The following is a 15,011-nucleotide window of genomic DNA, read 5'->3' as shown; positions in this document are numbered from 1 at the left end:
GTCTTACGAGACGGAGAAAGGAAAGACCCCACACCGGAGAAAAGCCATATTAGCGCACCCACTGTATTTCACAGGGGGAAGAAAACCGAGAATCAGTGCATTACATGGTTTTGGTTTTGGTTGAGTTCTGAACCATGAATGGAGGGGAAACGTCCCAAAATGCTGGAACAAAAGTTTTATGTGTAAAAAAGCCCAACCTGTTTCAGCCTAGTTTTGTTTTAAGGCCTTCAAGGGGTTATAAAAACATCTGCAGACTTTCCTGTAATAATGTCTCCTACTAAAATTCACTGGTGTTGGGCTTTTGAACAAATAAAATCTTTGTTCTAGCATCTTGAGACGTTTCCCTTTCATTCATGGGTCTATTTTGGATGCTCTCCTGCTTTTACACTTTTGGTTTAGTTCTGGAGCCATTCCAGGCCTGAAAAAGTTTGTCGATTGACCATGCCTTTCAACCAACCTGATACAGCAGCCTTTCCCAACCTGGTGATCTTCAGATGTTTTGGATTACAACTCTTGGCTTTCCTGACCATTTGCCAGCCTAGCTAGGGTTACTGGGAGCTGAAGTCCAAAACATCTGGAGGGTATCAGGTCTGCATCATAGTTTCATACAGGAACGTTTAAATGTTTGCATCAGCTTCCCAATTAGCAAGTGTGAGAACAAGGGCTCTCGCCGAATTAAAGAAGCCGCGGTTGATTCATCGCATTTGCTTTAAGTGTTAAGTCATGTGTCCATTTGTACAGAAGTAAAAACAGTAGTTCTGAGAAAAGGAGAAGTATGCCTCGCTTTTTTTATAGGATGCAAATGTGTGTGAACAGCAGACTCCATCTTAGCAGATATATTCCTTTCTGTGTAAAAGAGATGGGGGACAGCTGTATTTAAGGGAGTGCCTGCCCTTTGCACTTTGTGTTAAGTATGTTTTAAATGTAAAGATAATGACTGAGTTCATACAACATGACAAGCCAGAGTATGGATTGAGTATGGGTTGAGTATGGGCTGATATTGTTGAATTGTGGGTTGTTGAGTTGTGTGAATCCAGCCGTGCTAACAACCCATGTTTTTTTAACCATGAACAATCCATGAAGAGAAACCATGTTTTGTTGCTGGGTTGTGAACTGTGGGTTGTTCATGGTTAACGAATTATGGTTTGTTAATGTGTCTTGTTTTACACAACACAGCAACCCACAATTCAACAACAACCCATATTAAACCTATACTCTGGCTTCACAAAACATAGTCAGTCTGGAACCTACCAATTATAACTAACTTAGCGCGCAATCCTACACATGTTTAGACAGAGAAAAGGCCTACCAGCATGCCCCAGCCAGCCATGGCTGGGGCATACTGGGACTTGTAGGCCTTTTCTCTGTCTAAACATGCATAGGATTGCACCCTTAGTTGCACTTAGTTCTGAATGAAATCAGTGGGACTCGTAATGTTTCTCACATTGATTTCAATGGGTTGCACATGACCTTGATGGCTTTTTAGCAAATAAGGCAGTATATAAATGTTAATAATACATGAATCTAAAATAAAAGAGGACTGCTGGGTTCACACATAACGACAAACCATGGTTTAATTAACCATGGTCATTATGTGCAAACCCAGACCTATGGGTTAACTATGGATTGTCAACCATGAACAACTCACATAGAGAACCCATGGTTTGTTGTTAGGTTGTGAACTCTGTATTGTTTAAACCATGGCTTGTCATCACATGCAAACCCAGAATTGTGGGTTGTTCATGGGTTGGTTCTCCAGGCTACAGAGGCAGCAGACAAGAGCAATAAACAAAACCCCAGCCTCGTTATATGCCATTATTACAGTGCTGCAAAGGCAGTTGAGATACAGGGAGGGAGTGGGTTGGCAAAGTAGAAGGGAAATAAGCAACCCAGCGACTGAGAAAACTAACATGGTTTGTTTGTCTGCCCGACAAACCCTGAGTAGGGCAACAAACCATGGTTTGAACAAACCATGGGCTAGCATTATGTGAAAACCAGATTGACATGCATCTGTCCATCTGTCAGTGCCAAGAGTGTGAAACCTGGCATGCCTACTAAGGGGACCCCAGGAGTATGCCCCTGGTTTTTTCTTCTTCTTCTTCTTCTTCTTCTTCTCCTCCTCCTCCTTCTTCTTCTTCTTCTTCTTCTTCTTTTTCTTCTTCTTCTTCTTCTTCTTCTTCTTCTTCTAAACACATTAATTAATTTCAATTAATTCTCATGTGTCCCTGTGGTTGAACCCTGCAGTAGTATCTTCAGCTGCTAAGGGCAGACTTTCCTAACCCGTGCATAACTTCGCAGCCCATGTGGTTTGAAGCCAGGGGGGATAGTAGGCCAAGGGACACAGTTACATGCATTGTCCCTCTCCCGTTCTGCAGGGCAGCTCCACTCAGAGGAATGGAGTAGACAGACCCCTCCCGCAGGGGGCTGTAGGGGTACACCAGGGCAAGGGCCCTGCCTAGGGTGCCAGTGAGTGTGGCTTCACTTAAGTCTTCTAAACACATTAATTAATTTCATAATTAATTTCATAATATGTCCAACTCTGACAGATACATAGGTTTGCTTGAAGCCTTCACTGTATCAACATAAGGGCTGTATGTACCCATGTGGAACCAAGTCCATCATGGCTTCCTTTGCTCCATTCTTGACCTTAACCATGGGTATTTTCAAAGCTTCGTCTGGCTCCAGCTCAATATCTTTAAACTAGCCTTCCCCAACCAGGTGCCCTCCAGATGTTTTAGACTACAACTCCCAGCATTCTTGACAGTTGGCCACGCGGGCTGGACCAGATGGAAGTTGAAGTTTAGCACATCTGCAGGGCACAAGGTTGGCAAAGGGTGCCATGAACATAGGATGTCCAACAAACACTGGGAGAGCCTTTTTAATCCAACTGGTTCATCACCCAAATGTTGGAGCCCCAGCAAAAGCAAATATCAGTAAAGGGAATCACGTATGGCAATGAATATTGTTCTGAATATTGTTCTGATACTTTATCCCTGGTGTTAATATTTTCATTGGTAAATGTATTAGGGACAAACACCTAAAACCTGTACAGGGAACAGAAATGTGGGAGGAGAAGGAAGGGATGGAGGAAGACGAATACGTTGATCTTTGTTTTTTACATGATGTTAAAATAACTGTTGAAACCATCTGTTTAAACTAGGGATGTTTGCGAGCATGCCCTGTTCAAAGCCCCAAATGTGAGCACATGTCCACCAACATTTTTTGCAAATTGTCGAACGCAGGCTTGCATTCGTCTCGTTCCCGATTCCCAGTTCGATTTGTGCAAATTCTCCCGCTTGCGCAAATTCCCTCAGTAGACTGAATCGGCCCGGCTTTAGCCTATGGAGGAAAATTGCACAAATTAGGACATTTGTGCAAATCTTGGGATTTGTGCAAATCTCCTGTTCGATTACTGTTTGATTTGTGCAAATCTCCTGTTTGTGCAAAGCAGGCAGCAATTGCAAACGTGAACAGGAATTAGGCATACTTTGGAGAATCCTAGTGATTTCAAACATCACTTGTTCCCCAAGCCCTAGTTTAAATATTATTATTTCATTTCTTTACCACCCAGTAGCTGAAGTTCTCTGGGCAGTTCAATCAGTACATAAAAATACAAGCAACAACATTATGCAGCAAGACAAAATACAACATTATGATAAAAACTATCTAAAAACTAAACAGAGTGTATGGGGGGAAGGGGGGGACCCCAATCCACATCAAAACCATAGCATGGGAGGGGATTAACTCTTCCCCTCTATTCTGTTTTCCTGACAGGAATTGCAACCACACCTTGCTGGTATTTTCCTTGGGAGGAAAAAAATGCCCATACATTTTTCTTCCCAGTGCAGATAGTAGCTTTGATGGGAAGGGATTATCAGGAAAACAGGTGGGGGAAAGTTAAACCCCACCTACACACACACACACACACACACACACACACACTGCAGCAGCAGCTCTTATTGAGATAGAGAGCTCACAGCTGCTATTTAAAAAAAAATTAAGGTTCCAAAATCATGCCTTTCTTGTGACATCAGTTTTGGACCTTATGATAGAAAATCTGTGCTTTCTCCTTCTGGCTTATGAAGGCTGCAATGGTTGTCCAGTAGTTTTGTCTTGTTTTTAGCTTTGTTTTTAACTTGATGCAGAATTATAATCTTTAAATCTCTTCTTGCCATCACTGCAAATTTGACAAACTTTATTTTTTGGAAGCTGTGTGCTCTTTCTCTTGGGCTGGAACACATGTTGATACAGCCCCTGGTTTGTTGTTGTTGTTATTATTATTAATGTTACATTTATATCCTGCCTTTTGCCCTCTTGCAAGGAACCCAAGGTGGCTTACACAGCCCTCCTCCCCTCCATTTTATCCTCGCAACAGCCATGTGAGGTAGGTTATCAGCAGAGAATCAGTGACTGGCCCAAAGTCACCCATTCAGCTTCATGGCTGAGTGGGAGTTGAACTCGGGTCTCCTGAGTCCCAGCCAAACACCCTAGCCGCTACAACCACACTGGCTGTTGTTGTGCCATTAATTTATGGAGTGGTTAGAGCAGGGGTGTTGAATCTATTTCAGCCCAAGGGCCAAATTCCATTTTCTCGTGGGCCGCATTCCAGTGGTTGGCGTGACCAAAGGCAAAAGAGGTGGGGCATGAATTCCCAAAATACTCCTAATGCCAGCATAGTTTACATGAAGTTTTACTGCCAGTAACTAAACCTTAAGAGAGTCACTTCCACCTTTTAAAATGTATGTATGGGCAGGGGGGATCGCACAAAAGCTGGGAAACTGCCAAAGGTCAGGGGAAACGGGATGCGGTCTTTTGGGGAACCCCGGAGGGCCAGATTTGGCCCCCAAACGTGTGTTTCTGCACCCGGGGATAGAGTGTCAGACTAAGGCTGGGGAGATCCATACTCAAATCCCCACTCCGCCATGAAATTTACCACCTAAACTACTGTCAACCTAGCCTGCCTTGCAGGGCGGTTGTGAGGATGAAATGGAAAAGAAGGGGGTGGGGAAGAACCATATAAACCACCTTGATCTCCATGGAGGAAAGGTGAGATTGAAATGTAATAAATAAATGAGCAAGAAAGCATAAGATGCTACTGGCACCCAGCCAAAATTTTCAGAAGGATAGGCCCAGTCGAAATGCTCGGGTCATATGGAATGGGTATAGACCAGCCTTCCAGACCCTGGTGCCTTCCAGATATGTCCATCTACAACTCCCACCAGCTGGGGCTGATGGGAACTGTAGTCAGACTCTTCTGGAAGGCACCAGTTTGGGGAAGGCTGCCATAATAGGTCTCTCTGCAAGATTTTATTTTCCAATTAATTTTTTTAATGTAAAATTTCAGCAAAACAAAAAAAATTGTGGCTCTATAAAGTTAATTTAGTCATTGTTTCATTTCTATACTGCCCAACAGCCAAAGTTCTCTGGGCAGTTCACAAAAATTAAAGTTGAATATATCAGTTCCAATGCACACATATGAAATGTTTGAGTGTGTGTATATATATGAAAATACGGCTTTCTAAGAATTACACATAAACTTCAACAAAAGGGGACCAACTACCCATATAAGTATCCATTTGAAGGTGGCGTCCATATGCCAGCTGTTCAAATATTCAAAGCGTTGTTAGGTCCTCGATCCATTTGCATTAGAGGAGATGAATGTTTATCCTTCCAATGTCGTAATATCCGTCTTTCAGCTGTCAAAAGGGCGCGGAGAATCCTTTTATGCTGCCTGTTTGTTAAATTTCCATGAAGCAGGTAAATAACTTAAAAGAGCGTGTACATCAATGAATGTTGAAGACTGTTCCAGGACAAAATTTATATCTGTAATAACCTCCTGCCCAAAAGAAGCAACTACTGGATTTTGCCGAAACATAAGTTTAAAAGAAGCATTAGCTGCATTGCACCGCCAGCAATTACCCAAATTAGACAATCTCTTATTAAAGAGACGTTGTGATGTCGAAAAGGCACAAAATAAAAGTTTTTGCTGAATAAGACGCAGCCTAAGTTCCACAGACACAAAAGGTAGACGCCAAAGCGGCAGCCCACTGGTTAGGCATGTGGTGGTGGTACCCACAGCACTTTCCCAAATTCCCAAATGTGCCCACAGGTCCAAAAATGTTGGAGACCCCTGGACTAAACTCTGAATCAAAGCAGTATTTTAAGCGGTTGTTGTTGTTGTTCAGTAGTTAAGTCGTGTCCAACTCTTCGTGACCCCATGGACCATAGCACGCCAGGCCTTCCTGTACTCCGCTCTCTCCCGGAGCGTGCTCAAGTCCATATTCATTGCATCGGTGATGCTATCTAGCCATCTCATCCTCTGCCATCCCCTTCTCCCTTTGCCTTCCATCTTTCCCAGCATCAGGGTCTTCTCCAGTGACTTTTCTCTTCGCATTAGGTGGCTAAAATATTTGAGCTTCAGCTTCAGTATCTCTCCGTCCAACAAGCACTCAGGGTTGATTTCCTTTAGGATTGACTGATTTGACCTCCTTGCAGTCCAGGGGACTCGTAAGAGTCTTCTCCAGCACCACAGTTCGAAAGCATCAGTTCTTCGGCGCTCAGCCTTCCTTATAGTCCAGCTCTCACAGCCATACGTTGCTACTGGGAAAACCATAGCTTTGATTAGACGGACTTTGTCGGCAAGGAGATGTCTCTGCTTCTTACTAGGCTGTCTAGGTTTGCCATAGCTTTCCTCCCAAGGAGCAAGCGTCTTTTAATTTCATGGCTACAGTCACTGTCTGCGGTGATCTTGGAGCCCAAGAAAGTAAAATCTGTCACTGCTTCCATTTCTTCCCCTTCTATATGCCAGGAAGTGATGGGGATTGTAAGCGGTACCAGTCTGCAAAAGACCCTGTATCCTTGCCAGGCCAGAAAAACAAACCCTTATTAAAGCGATGTTGCAGTGCCCAAGAAGAGTTTTGGGGGAGTAGGGCGTCTCTTTGCAAAATTTAGACAAGCCTGCAGGAGCCGTCCTGCTTCCAAGAAGAGGTGGGAGACACACACACCCTTTTTATGTTCATTTACTTCTTTTTGGATCCACCCAATAACAGTCATTCTTTAGGTGGATTACATAAAGTTGAAAGAAGTAAATTAAATACAACAGACAGAGAGCCAGAGAGCGAGCAGCCCGCCCAGGAAATATAGGCAATATATAACATGATGCCATTTGCAGTTCAACCCATCTGGAGGGTACCAGGCTTTGGGGGTGGGAGAAGGGTGGTCTAAGGGTTAAAGTCAGAGAGGGGCTGGATTCCTAGAAAGGCACCTGGGAAGTAGGGATTCCTGTGGGCTGTGTGACAGTAGCTTCCTGCCCGGCCTCCTCCTCCTCTGGGGGGCACAAGGAGCCCTTTGTCTTTCCCATGCAAGGGGGGCATCTGGTGAGTCCTGAGGGCCTTTGGGGGGAGGGGTGGGTGCAGAGGCAGGACTGCACTGCAGGGTTGGTGGGAAGAGCGCAGAAAAATTAGCTGGGTGGGGGGTCCCCCAGCTGGAGACACCCCCATCCTCAAAGCACAGCCAGAGAATGGGGGAGAAAGGCAGGGAGGCAGCTGCTGTTCAAAGGTGGGGCTGAGCAGAAGAAGCGAGTTCTTCCCCTCTCCTCCCTTCACCCTATACGGCAGACTTCCCCACAACCAGATCTCTCCAGATGGTTTAGACTTCAACTCCCATCAGCCCTGGCTGGCATGGCCAGCGCTCAGGAGTGCTGGGAGTTGTCGTCGTCGTTGTCATCGTTATAATTAATTCATTTTTATTGTAAAATTTCAGCAAAACAAAACAGAGGAAAAGACCGAAAAATGTACCAACATAGATTTGAATATCTCAGTTTCAATGCATGGACATGAAGTGTGTGTGTGTGTGTGTGTGTATGAATGCTGGGAGTTGTAGTTCGAAGCATCCGGAGGGACCCAGGCTGGGGAAAGATTGACCTAGACGGAGATGCTCCAAGCAGCCAACCCATTCCAGATGCCTGTGCAACACCCTGGGAGCAGGACGTAGTAGCTCCAGGGAGGGTGGGGAGAAAGACACCCCTGCCCTCTGAAAACCTGGCACCCTTCAGATGCTTTGGTCTTTAAGAACATAGGAAGAGCCCTGCTGGATCAGACCAAGGTCCATCTAGTCCAGCATTCTGTTCGCACTGTGGCCAACCAGCTTCCCACACAAAACCCACAAGCAGGACATGAGTGCAACAGCACCCTCCCACCCATGTTCCCAGCAGCTGCTGTACAGAGGCATCCTGCCTCTAATACTGGAGGAAGCATAGAGCCACCAGGACTCGTAGCCATAGATAGCCTTCTCCTCCAGGAATTTGTCCAATCCCCTTTTCAAGCCATCCAGATTGGTGGCCATCACCATGCCTTGTGGTAGCCAATTCCATAGTTTAACTCTTTACTGTGTGAAGAAGTCCTTCCTTTTAATTCTTTAATTCCCGTAATAGCAACATAGGAAGCTGCCTTCTACTGATCCAGAAGTCCAATAAGTGGGAAAACCACAAGGATCTGAAAAAAAAAATGGGGATGTAATTGTATGCATACGTCCCTAAATTATGAAAGACATAATTCTATAATCATCCACCAGTGATATAAACATATGAAATGACAAATTGTAATTAGAGACCAGTGATTCGAAAAAGACGTGTTTCAAGGTGACTGACGGGTATTCCAGTACATTCCCATTTCTAATAATATTTTTCAACAAGTTCTTTTGAATCACCCTAATTAATGTTTAATAGCAGGAGCAATGCCCCACTCTCAGATGGTTGTCTCCTTGAAACGTGTCTTTTTGAATCACTTGCAACTTTGCATGTGTATGTCAATGGATGATAAAATGATGTATTTCATAATTTAGGGCCATGTTACAACATTACATTCCCATCAACATTTTCAGATTCTTGTAGTTTTTCTGGTCATTGTAGTTCTATGCTATTAAGGACACAATCCTATGCATGTTTAGATGGGGAAAACATCCTACAACTCCCATTTCTATCCCACCATTTTTCCACTTGCAAGGAACCCAAGATGGCTCACATCATGGTTTTCCTCCTCTGCATTTGATCCTTACAACAACCCTGTGAGGTAGGTTACACTAACCCCAATGATTCTGGTCTGAAAAGGGTGAGAGACACTGCTAGGATTCTGCTCCCTGTCTCCACCCAGGTCTCAGTAACAGACACTAAGTTGGCTCACTTAGCCAGCGTTAACTCCCAGTTTCTTTCCTGTTTTCTTGGCTGTTTTCTTGTTGACCCTCCTGGCATTAATCTGGTGGTGACTCTCAGGCTGCTGGCCTAGGATTCTTGATGCTGTTGGATAGGAAGGAACTAGTTTAGCACAATCAGGGCACAATCCTATGCATGTTTAAACAGAGAAAAGGCCTACAACTCCCAGCATGGCTGGCTGGGGAATGCTAAAAGTTGTAGGCCTTTTCGCTGTCTAAACATGCATAGGATTGCGCCCTTAATGTATAACCCTATGGCCCAGCCCTTAAAAGCCTACCTCTTTCTTTCTTTCTTTCTTTCTTTCTTATTATATTTATATCCTACCCTTTTTCCTCTTGCAAGGAACCCAAGATTGCTTACATGGCCCTCTTCCTCCCTTCACAACAACCCTGTGAGGTAGGAGAGGCTGGGAGTCAGTGACTGGCACAAAGTCACCCACTGAGCTTCATGGCCGAATGAGGACTAGAACCCAGATCTCCCGCATCCCAGTCCAAGACTCTAACTGCTATACCACACTGGCTCTCACCAGCTGTTTGTTTTTGTTTTAATAATTTTGCTGTTTAATTCTTGAAATTGTAATTGCTTTTTCACATCTTTTAGAATATTGTAAGCTCTGTGGTAAGGGCAATGTGCCCTAAAAAGAGGGTGGAAAAAATCTTTTTTAAAAAATCCTTAGAGTGCCTCCTCTGAAAACAGTTCAGAGGATGGCAAGAAGGGCCTTCTCGGTTGTGGCACCCCAATTATGCAGTGAGGCCCTCCTGACACCAACATTGGCATCTTTTCGGTGCCAGGTTAAGACTTCTCTCTACTCCCAGGCTTTCGACAGCATATGATGGGGCTGCTTAATGTAGTTGTTTCACCAGCTCTTGGCATTTTCAGTTGTTTTTAGCTGTTTTAAATGGTTTTAGCTCTTTGCACGTTTTAACCCCTGCTATAAGACAGTTTGAGTCTTTTGTTTTAGAGAAAAGTGTCTAATACATTCAAACAGAAATAAATAAGGGCGCAATCCTATGGCTGCCAGTCAGCAGCTAGACAGCCATAGGATAGGTCAGTTCCTGGAGAACCGGCCCCCCCACCCCTCCCACGCCACCTTGTGGGCAGCGTGGATCGGCTCTGTGCTCGTAAGAACAGCATGGAGCAGCAAAAATGGGGCATTCCCAGAAGCGCACTAGGGCAGGGAGGTCGGAAATGCCGCTCTGACACATCCTATGTGTCGTCCGGCTGCTGCTTCCTGTGCCCTGAGGTCCCGCGGCTAGGCATCCAAAATCGGCCATCTAGCCGCAAAAGTAGGACGGGGGGAGTGAGGAGGAGATGCACTCCTCCCATCCTGCGCTGGATAGGCGGTCACCCCCGGGGTCAGAGGTGACTTTCGATCCACATAGGATTGCTCCCTCCATAAATTTAAGTAAATAAATAGTTGTTCTTTAACACTTAGCATTTGCCTTTTTTTCCTCCAGGGCAGAATATCCACTTGGTAGCTGGAATTTGAATTTAAAATACACTCCTAGCTGGAGAGTGCATTCACAGGTCAGAGCACTGTTTTGGCTTTGCGGGACTTCTCAGCCTCACTGCTTTGGGCTTTAAGAAAGCGCTTGGTAGCAGGGCAAGGAGGTGATTTGGTCCTGTTGGAGGCTGCTTTGCTGCCCAGTAGAAGATGAAAGAGCCAGACTTAACTGGCTCTGATGCCATCCAGGCTGGGAACAGTGGGGAATTCTGGGAAAGAACAGTGCACAGGATCCTGGGTGGAGACACCCTCAGCTTAGATGTACAATGCCAGCACTTCAGGCAGTTCTGCTACCAGGAGGCCGAGGGGCCCCGAGAGGTTTGCAGCCGACTCCACGATCTCTGCCATCAGTGGCTGAAGCCAGAGAGGCACACAAAGAATCAGATCCTGGACCTGGTGATCCTGGAACAGTTCCTGGCCGTCCTCCCATCGGAGATGGAGAGCTGGGTAAGAGAATGTGAACCCGAGACCAGTTCCCAAGCGGTGGCCCTGGCAGAAATTTTCCTCCTGAGTCAAGCAGAGGACAAAAAGTGGGAAGAACAGGTAGGTTCTTTGTCCTGGTAGTTCCAAGGGACTGAGAACATGTCCAAGATATCTTTAAAAATCCCTACTAGTTGCCCTACATTTTCTGGAGACCATCCAGGGAGGACCCCCAGCCCACCAATGCTTTCAAGCCTTTGCCTGTACCATTCTTTTTCTTATCCCTCTCCCTCTCTGTTTCTTGGGATCCTCGTGGTTGTTTCAGATGCAGGGGCCATTGGCAGATGTGGGCACCGGGTTCCACAAGGCAGAGGATGCTCCGTTGGATCCCAGAGAGAGGCCGCTATTCAGGTGGATTGTGCAGGAGGGTGACCGAGGTGGGTGAGGATTCACAGGCTGTGATGGGAGGGCGAGGATTCACAGGGCGCAGTGGGTGGGTGAGGACAGATATCCAATTCCGCCTTCCAAGGTCGGAGTGCCATCTCCAGCCTCGGATGGGGGAATCCTCAGTATCCTATGGCCCCTCAGACAATGGTGAGGGGCCATAGGATTGCTCCTTCCATGGTTAATGCACATGCAATACTTCCTTCTTCCCCACTGGGACTTGATTCACTTCACCCCACTTTTCCAGGTTCGGATTTTAACTCTGGAGAGCGTCACCAAGTGGTTAGGTCATGTGGGGAGAAATCCCCTCCCTTAGACCTTAGTCAGACCCCTCAAAATACACGGCACCAGCCAAATAATTAACTAGACTAACTTATTCATACGTCAACAAAACAAATAAGATAAGGGAATGAACAGAGGATACATTAAAATGACAAACAAAAACTATAAGTTGTCCACTTAGCTAGTGTGCCCCTCTTTCGCTTACATACGTACAGACTGAAATTCCCACAGAAAATTCCCTGCCCCTTTCACTCCTTCACGGAGTCGGCTTCTGGTCTGGACCAACACAGCCTTCACTCTCCAACAGATCTACCCCTCCCCGCCTTGAACCCCCCTTAGAAGCGATCACTGGCAAAGGCAACAGACTCTTCAGCACGTACCCACCCCTTGTTAGCAAGGCCAGCAGATCGTCTGAAGAGGGTATTTGGCCCAGGTCTGACAAGGATATGAAAAGGGAGTTGCTGTTGCTGTAATTGTTATTTATTCAATTAGTTAGTTAGTTAGTTTTACAGCATTTATATAGTTCTCCACATCTAAACAAATTCCAATAGATTTTGTTTTTTGTTTTTAAAAACAGAAGACCAATAAATTGTCTTTAAATAAATAAAAACAAGATTTGTTTTTAAAAACAGAAGACCAATAAAAACTGTGGCTGGTCGATCAAGGAATGCTTCTTGAAATAAAGATGTTTTCAGGAGTATCAGACAAAGGTTTTAGATACCTTTCTGGGAAAAAAGACTCAAGAAGTCTTAACAGCAGGGATGAAAACACAAAAATGTAAAAGAAATTAAAGCTGATCATAATAAAATACCATGGTCCGATAAAACAAATTATGAAGCTCATCTTCTTAAGGTGCCGTCTCCTATCGGAAGTTAGCTATCATTACAGCTATTTTTGTTTTTGACTCTGCTGCTCTGAATAGTTGTATAGAAGTACAGCTGAACCATTCCCTCAAATTCTTTAAGCCTGATGTTCGTCTTCTTGCTGTTGATCTTTTTCCTTCCATTTTCCCTTGTATAATGAGTTGGAATATGGCGTATTTTTCGCCTCAGATAATATGAGCAAGGTATTGTAACTTTCTTCTCTTGATGGTCTTTACCAATTCTGTTTGTTTGCTTACTCTCCATAGTACGTTCTCGTCTGTTACTGGATCAGTCCACGGTATTTTCAGCCTGCGTTGGTATATCCACATTTCGAAGGATTCGATTTTCCTCAGATTGTTCTTTTTAAGTGTCCAAACCGTATGCCATCAAATTCCTGGGAGTAGAGCACAGTTTTAATCTGGTGCCAAAAGATGACAACGTTGGCACCCAGAGGACCTCCCACAATTGGGAGGGGCCACCATCAAAAAAGCCCTGTCCCTTGTTGCCATCCTCAAAACCTCACTCGGAGGAGGGCCTCAGATGTTGGATGTCGTACATGGGTGGCTTCATACCAGGAGAGGCGCTCTGTCAGGTGTTGTGGTCCCGAGCCCTGTAAAGCTTTATAAGTCAAAACCAGCCAGTGCAAGTGGGGCAAAATCGGCCATCAGTCTGGCCACTGCATTTTGCACAAGTTGCAGTTTATGAACCATCTTCAAGGGCAGCCCCATGTAGAGCTGGGTTGTTTTTGTTGTTGTTTCCTCTGTTCCTGTATAGCCTTCGCCACCCACAGTGCTGCTTTTGGTTTCACTTCTGTCTGCTTACTTTGCTTGCTTTAGCTGTAACAAGAACATGCATCAGAATATGGTGTAGTGTAGTGGTCAGAGTGCTGGACTGGGAGCCCGGAGATCCGGGTTTTAGTCCCCACTCAGCCATGGGAGCTCACTGGGTGACTTTGGGCCAGTCACTGACTCTCAGCCCAGCCTACCTCACAGGGCTGTTGTTGTGAGGCTTAAATGGAGAGGAGGAGGATTAAGTACGCCGCCTTGGGTTCCTTTCAAGAGGAAAAAAGGTGGGATATAAATGCAATAAATAAATAAGTAAACAATATGACGCAAAAAGGCCTGCTTCAAGCTTTCAGTCATTTCTGTCTCAAGTGTGGTCGGACAAAACTTTCTCTGCAATGTTGTCTCCCTCGCAGGTGGTGGAATGACGCTTGCGCTGTGTACGAGGTCATCTCTTCCTCTTTGCGGTGGAACAGAAATGGCTGCCAGGGAGCCTGATTGGGTAAGAGAGGGATTGTGTGGGAGGTGGCTAAGGGGCACGCTAGGTGTGTCCAGAACCCTGAACAGCAGCACTTTGCGCTGCAACGGTGTCTTGCTGATCCTGCTTACCTTATTTTCCAGGGGTGCTTTGAAAAGGAGAAGCAGTCATATTGTCTGCATGGGGGGAAACACTTTTCTTCCTCTTTCAGGATCGGGTGACATTTGAGGAGGTGGCTGTGCATTTCACCGAGGAGGAGTGGGCCCTGCTAGACGCAGGCCAGAGGGCTCTGCACAACGAAGTCATGATGGAGAATTGTGGGAACGTAGCCTCTCTAGGTAGGGCTCCCTCCTTTTCTTTGGCTCAGAGCTGCTGAAGGAAGACATCGCTATTGTTTATTGTTGTTGTTGATTTATCACAGTGGCCAATTCTTCAGGCAGGATTGTAGAATCTCTTTAGAGCTAGGGGTGGGAAAACTGTGGCCCACAGGCTTCATGTGGGCCTCAGCCTCATTTTGTGTGGGCCAGAGAGAGTTGGGGTGGCCCAGAGACAAAGGGGATGGGGTGGCTCAGAGAGAAAGAGAGTTTGGGTGGCCCATAGAAGGAGCAAGACTGCTGGGATAGCCCAGAGAGAGAGAGTGGATGAGGTGGCCCAGAAAGAGAGCGAGAGGGGATGAGATGGCCCAGAAAGAGAGAGAGAGAGTTGGGGTGGCCCAGAGAGAAAGAGAGTTTGGGTGGCCCAGAGAGAGGGAGAGAGAGTTGGGGTGGCCCAGAGAGAGAGAGAGAAGGGGTGGCCTAGAGAGAGAGAGAGAGTTGGGGTGGCCCAAAGAGAGAGAGAGAAAGTTGGGGTGGCTCAGAGAGAGAAAGAGTTGGGGTGGCCAAGAGAGAGGGGGGATGGTGTCGCACAGAGAGCGAGCAAGCTATAAAATCTTACAATGTTGCATGCTCCACCCAGTTTTGGCTTTGGCTGCGCCCACTATCAGCTGCACCCCCCACTGACTTTTCCCATGGCTCAACGGCTCTTCATAGGA

At 45.8% G+C, this 15,011-nt stretch overlaps 2 protein-coding genes across 2 annotated transcripts in view; both read left to right on the top strand.

The window, feature by feature from the left end:
* Positions 1–15,011, top strand: part of LOC146356187 (uncharacterized) — a 30,100-nt gene that overhangs the window by 11,564 nt on the left and 3,525 nt on the right. The window contains exons 6-9 of the mRNA XM_084830033.1: positions 2,670–2,718; positions 11,458–11,569; positions 13,920–14,005; positions 14,193–14,319. Coding sequence (XP_084686159.1) covers positions 2,670–2,718; positions 11,458–11,569; positions 13,920–14,005; positions 14,193–14,319 — 374 coding nt within the window. The remainder of the gene's footprint in view (positions 1–2,669; positions 2,719–11,457; positions 11,570–13,919; positions 14,006–14,192; positions 14,320–15,011) is intronic.
* Positions 3–11,459, top strand: LOC146356188 (zinc finger and SCAN domain-containing protein 31-like). The gene is made up of 2 exons (XM_084831854.1): positions 3–7,376; positions 10,666–11,459. The coding sequence occupies exon 2, from the start codon at positions 10,863–10,865 to the stop codon at positions 11,274–11,276; it is 414 nt and encodes a 137-aa protein (XP_084687980.1). The 5' UTR covers positions 3–7,376; positions 10,666–10,862; the 3' UTR covers positions 11,277–11,459.

The sequence above is a fragment of the Heloderma suspectum genome, chromosome 2 (assembly GCF_057233095.1).
Source record: "Heloderma suspectum isolate Gila_16-S chromosome 2, 16-S_ref, whole genome shotgun sequence".
Classification (NCBI taxonomy): domain Eukaryota; kingdom Metazoa; phylum Chordata; class Lepidosauria; order Squamata; family Helodermatidae; genus Heloderma; species Heloderma suspectum.
Note: the sequence above shows the minus strand (reverse complement) of the source record. Positions and strands in the feature narration are given on the sequence as shown.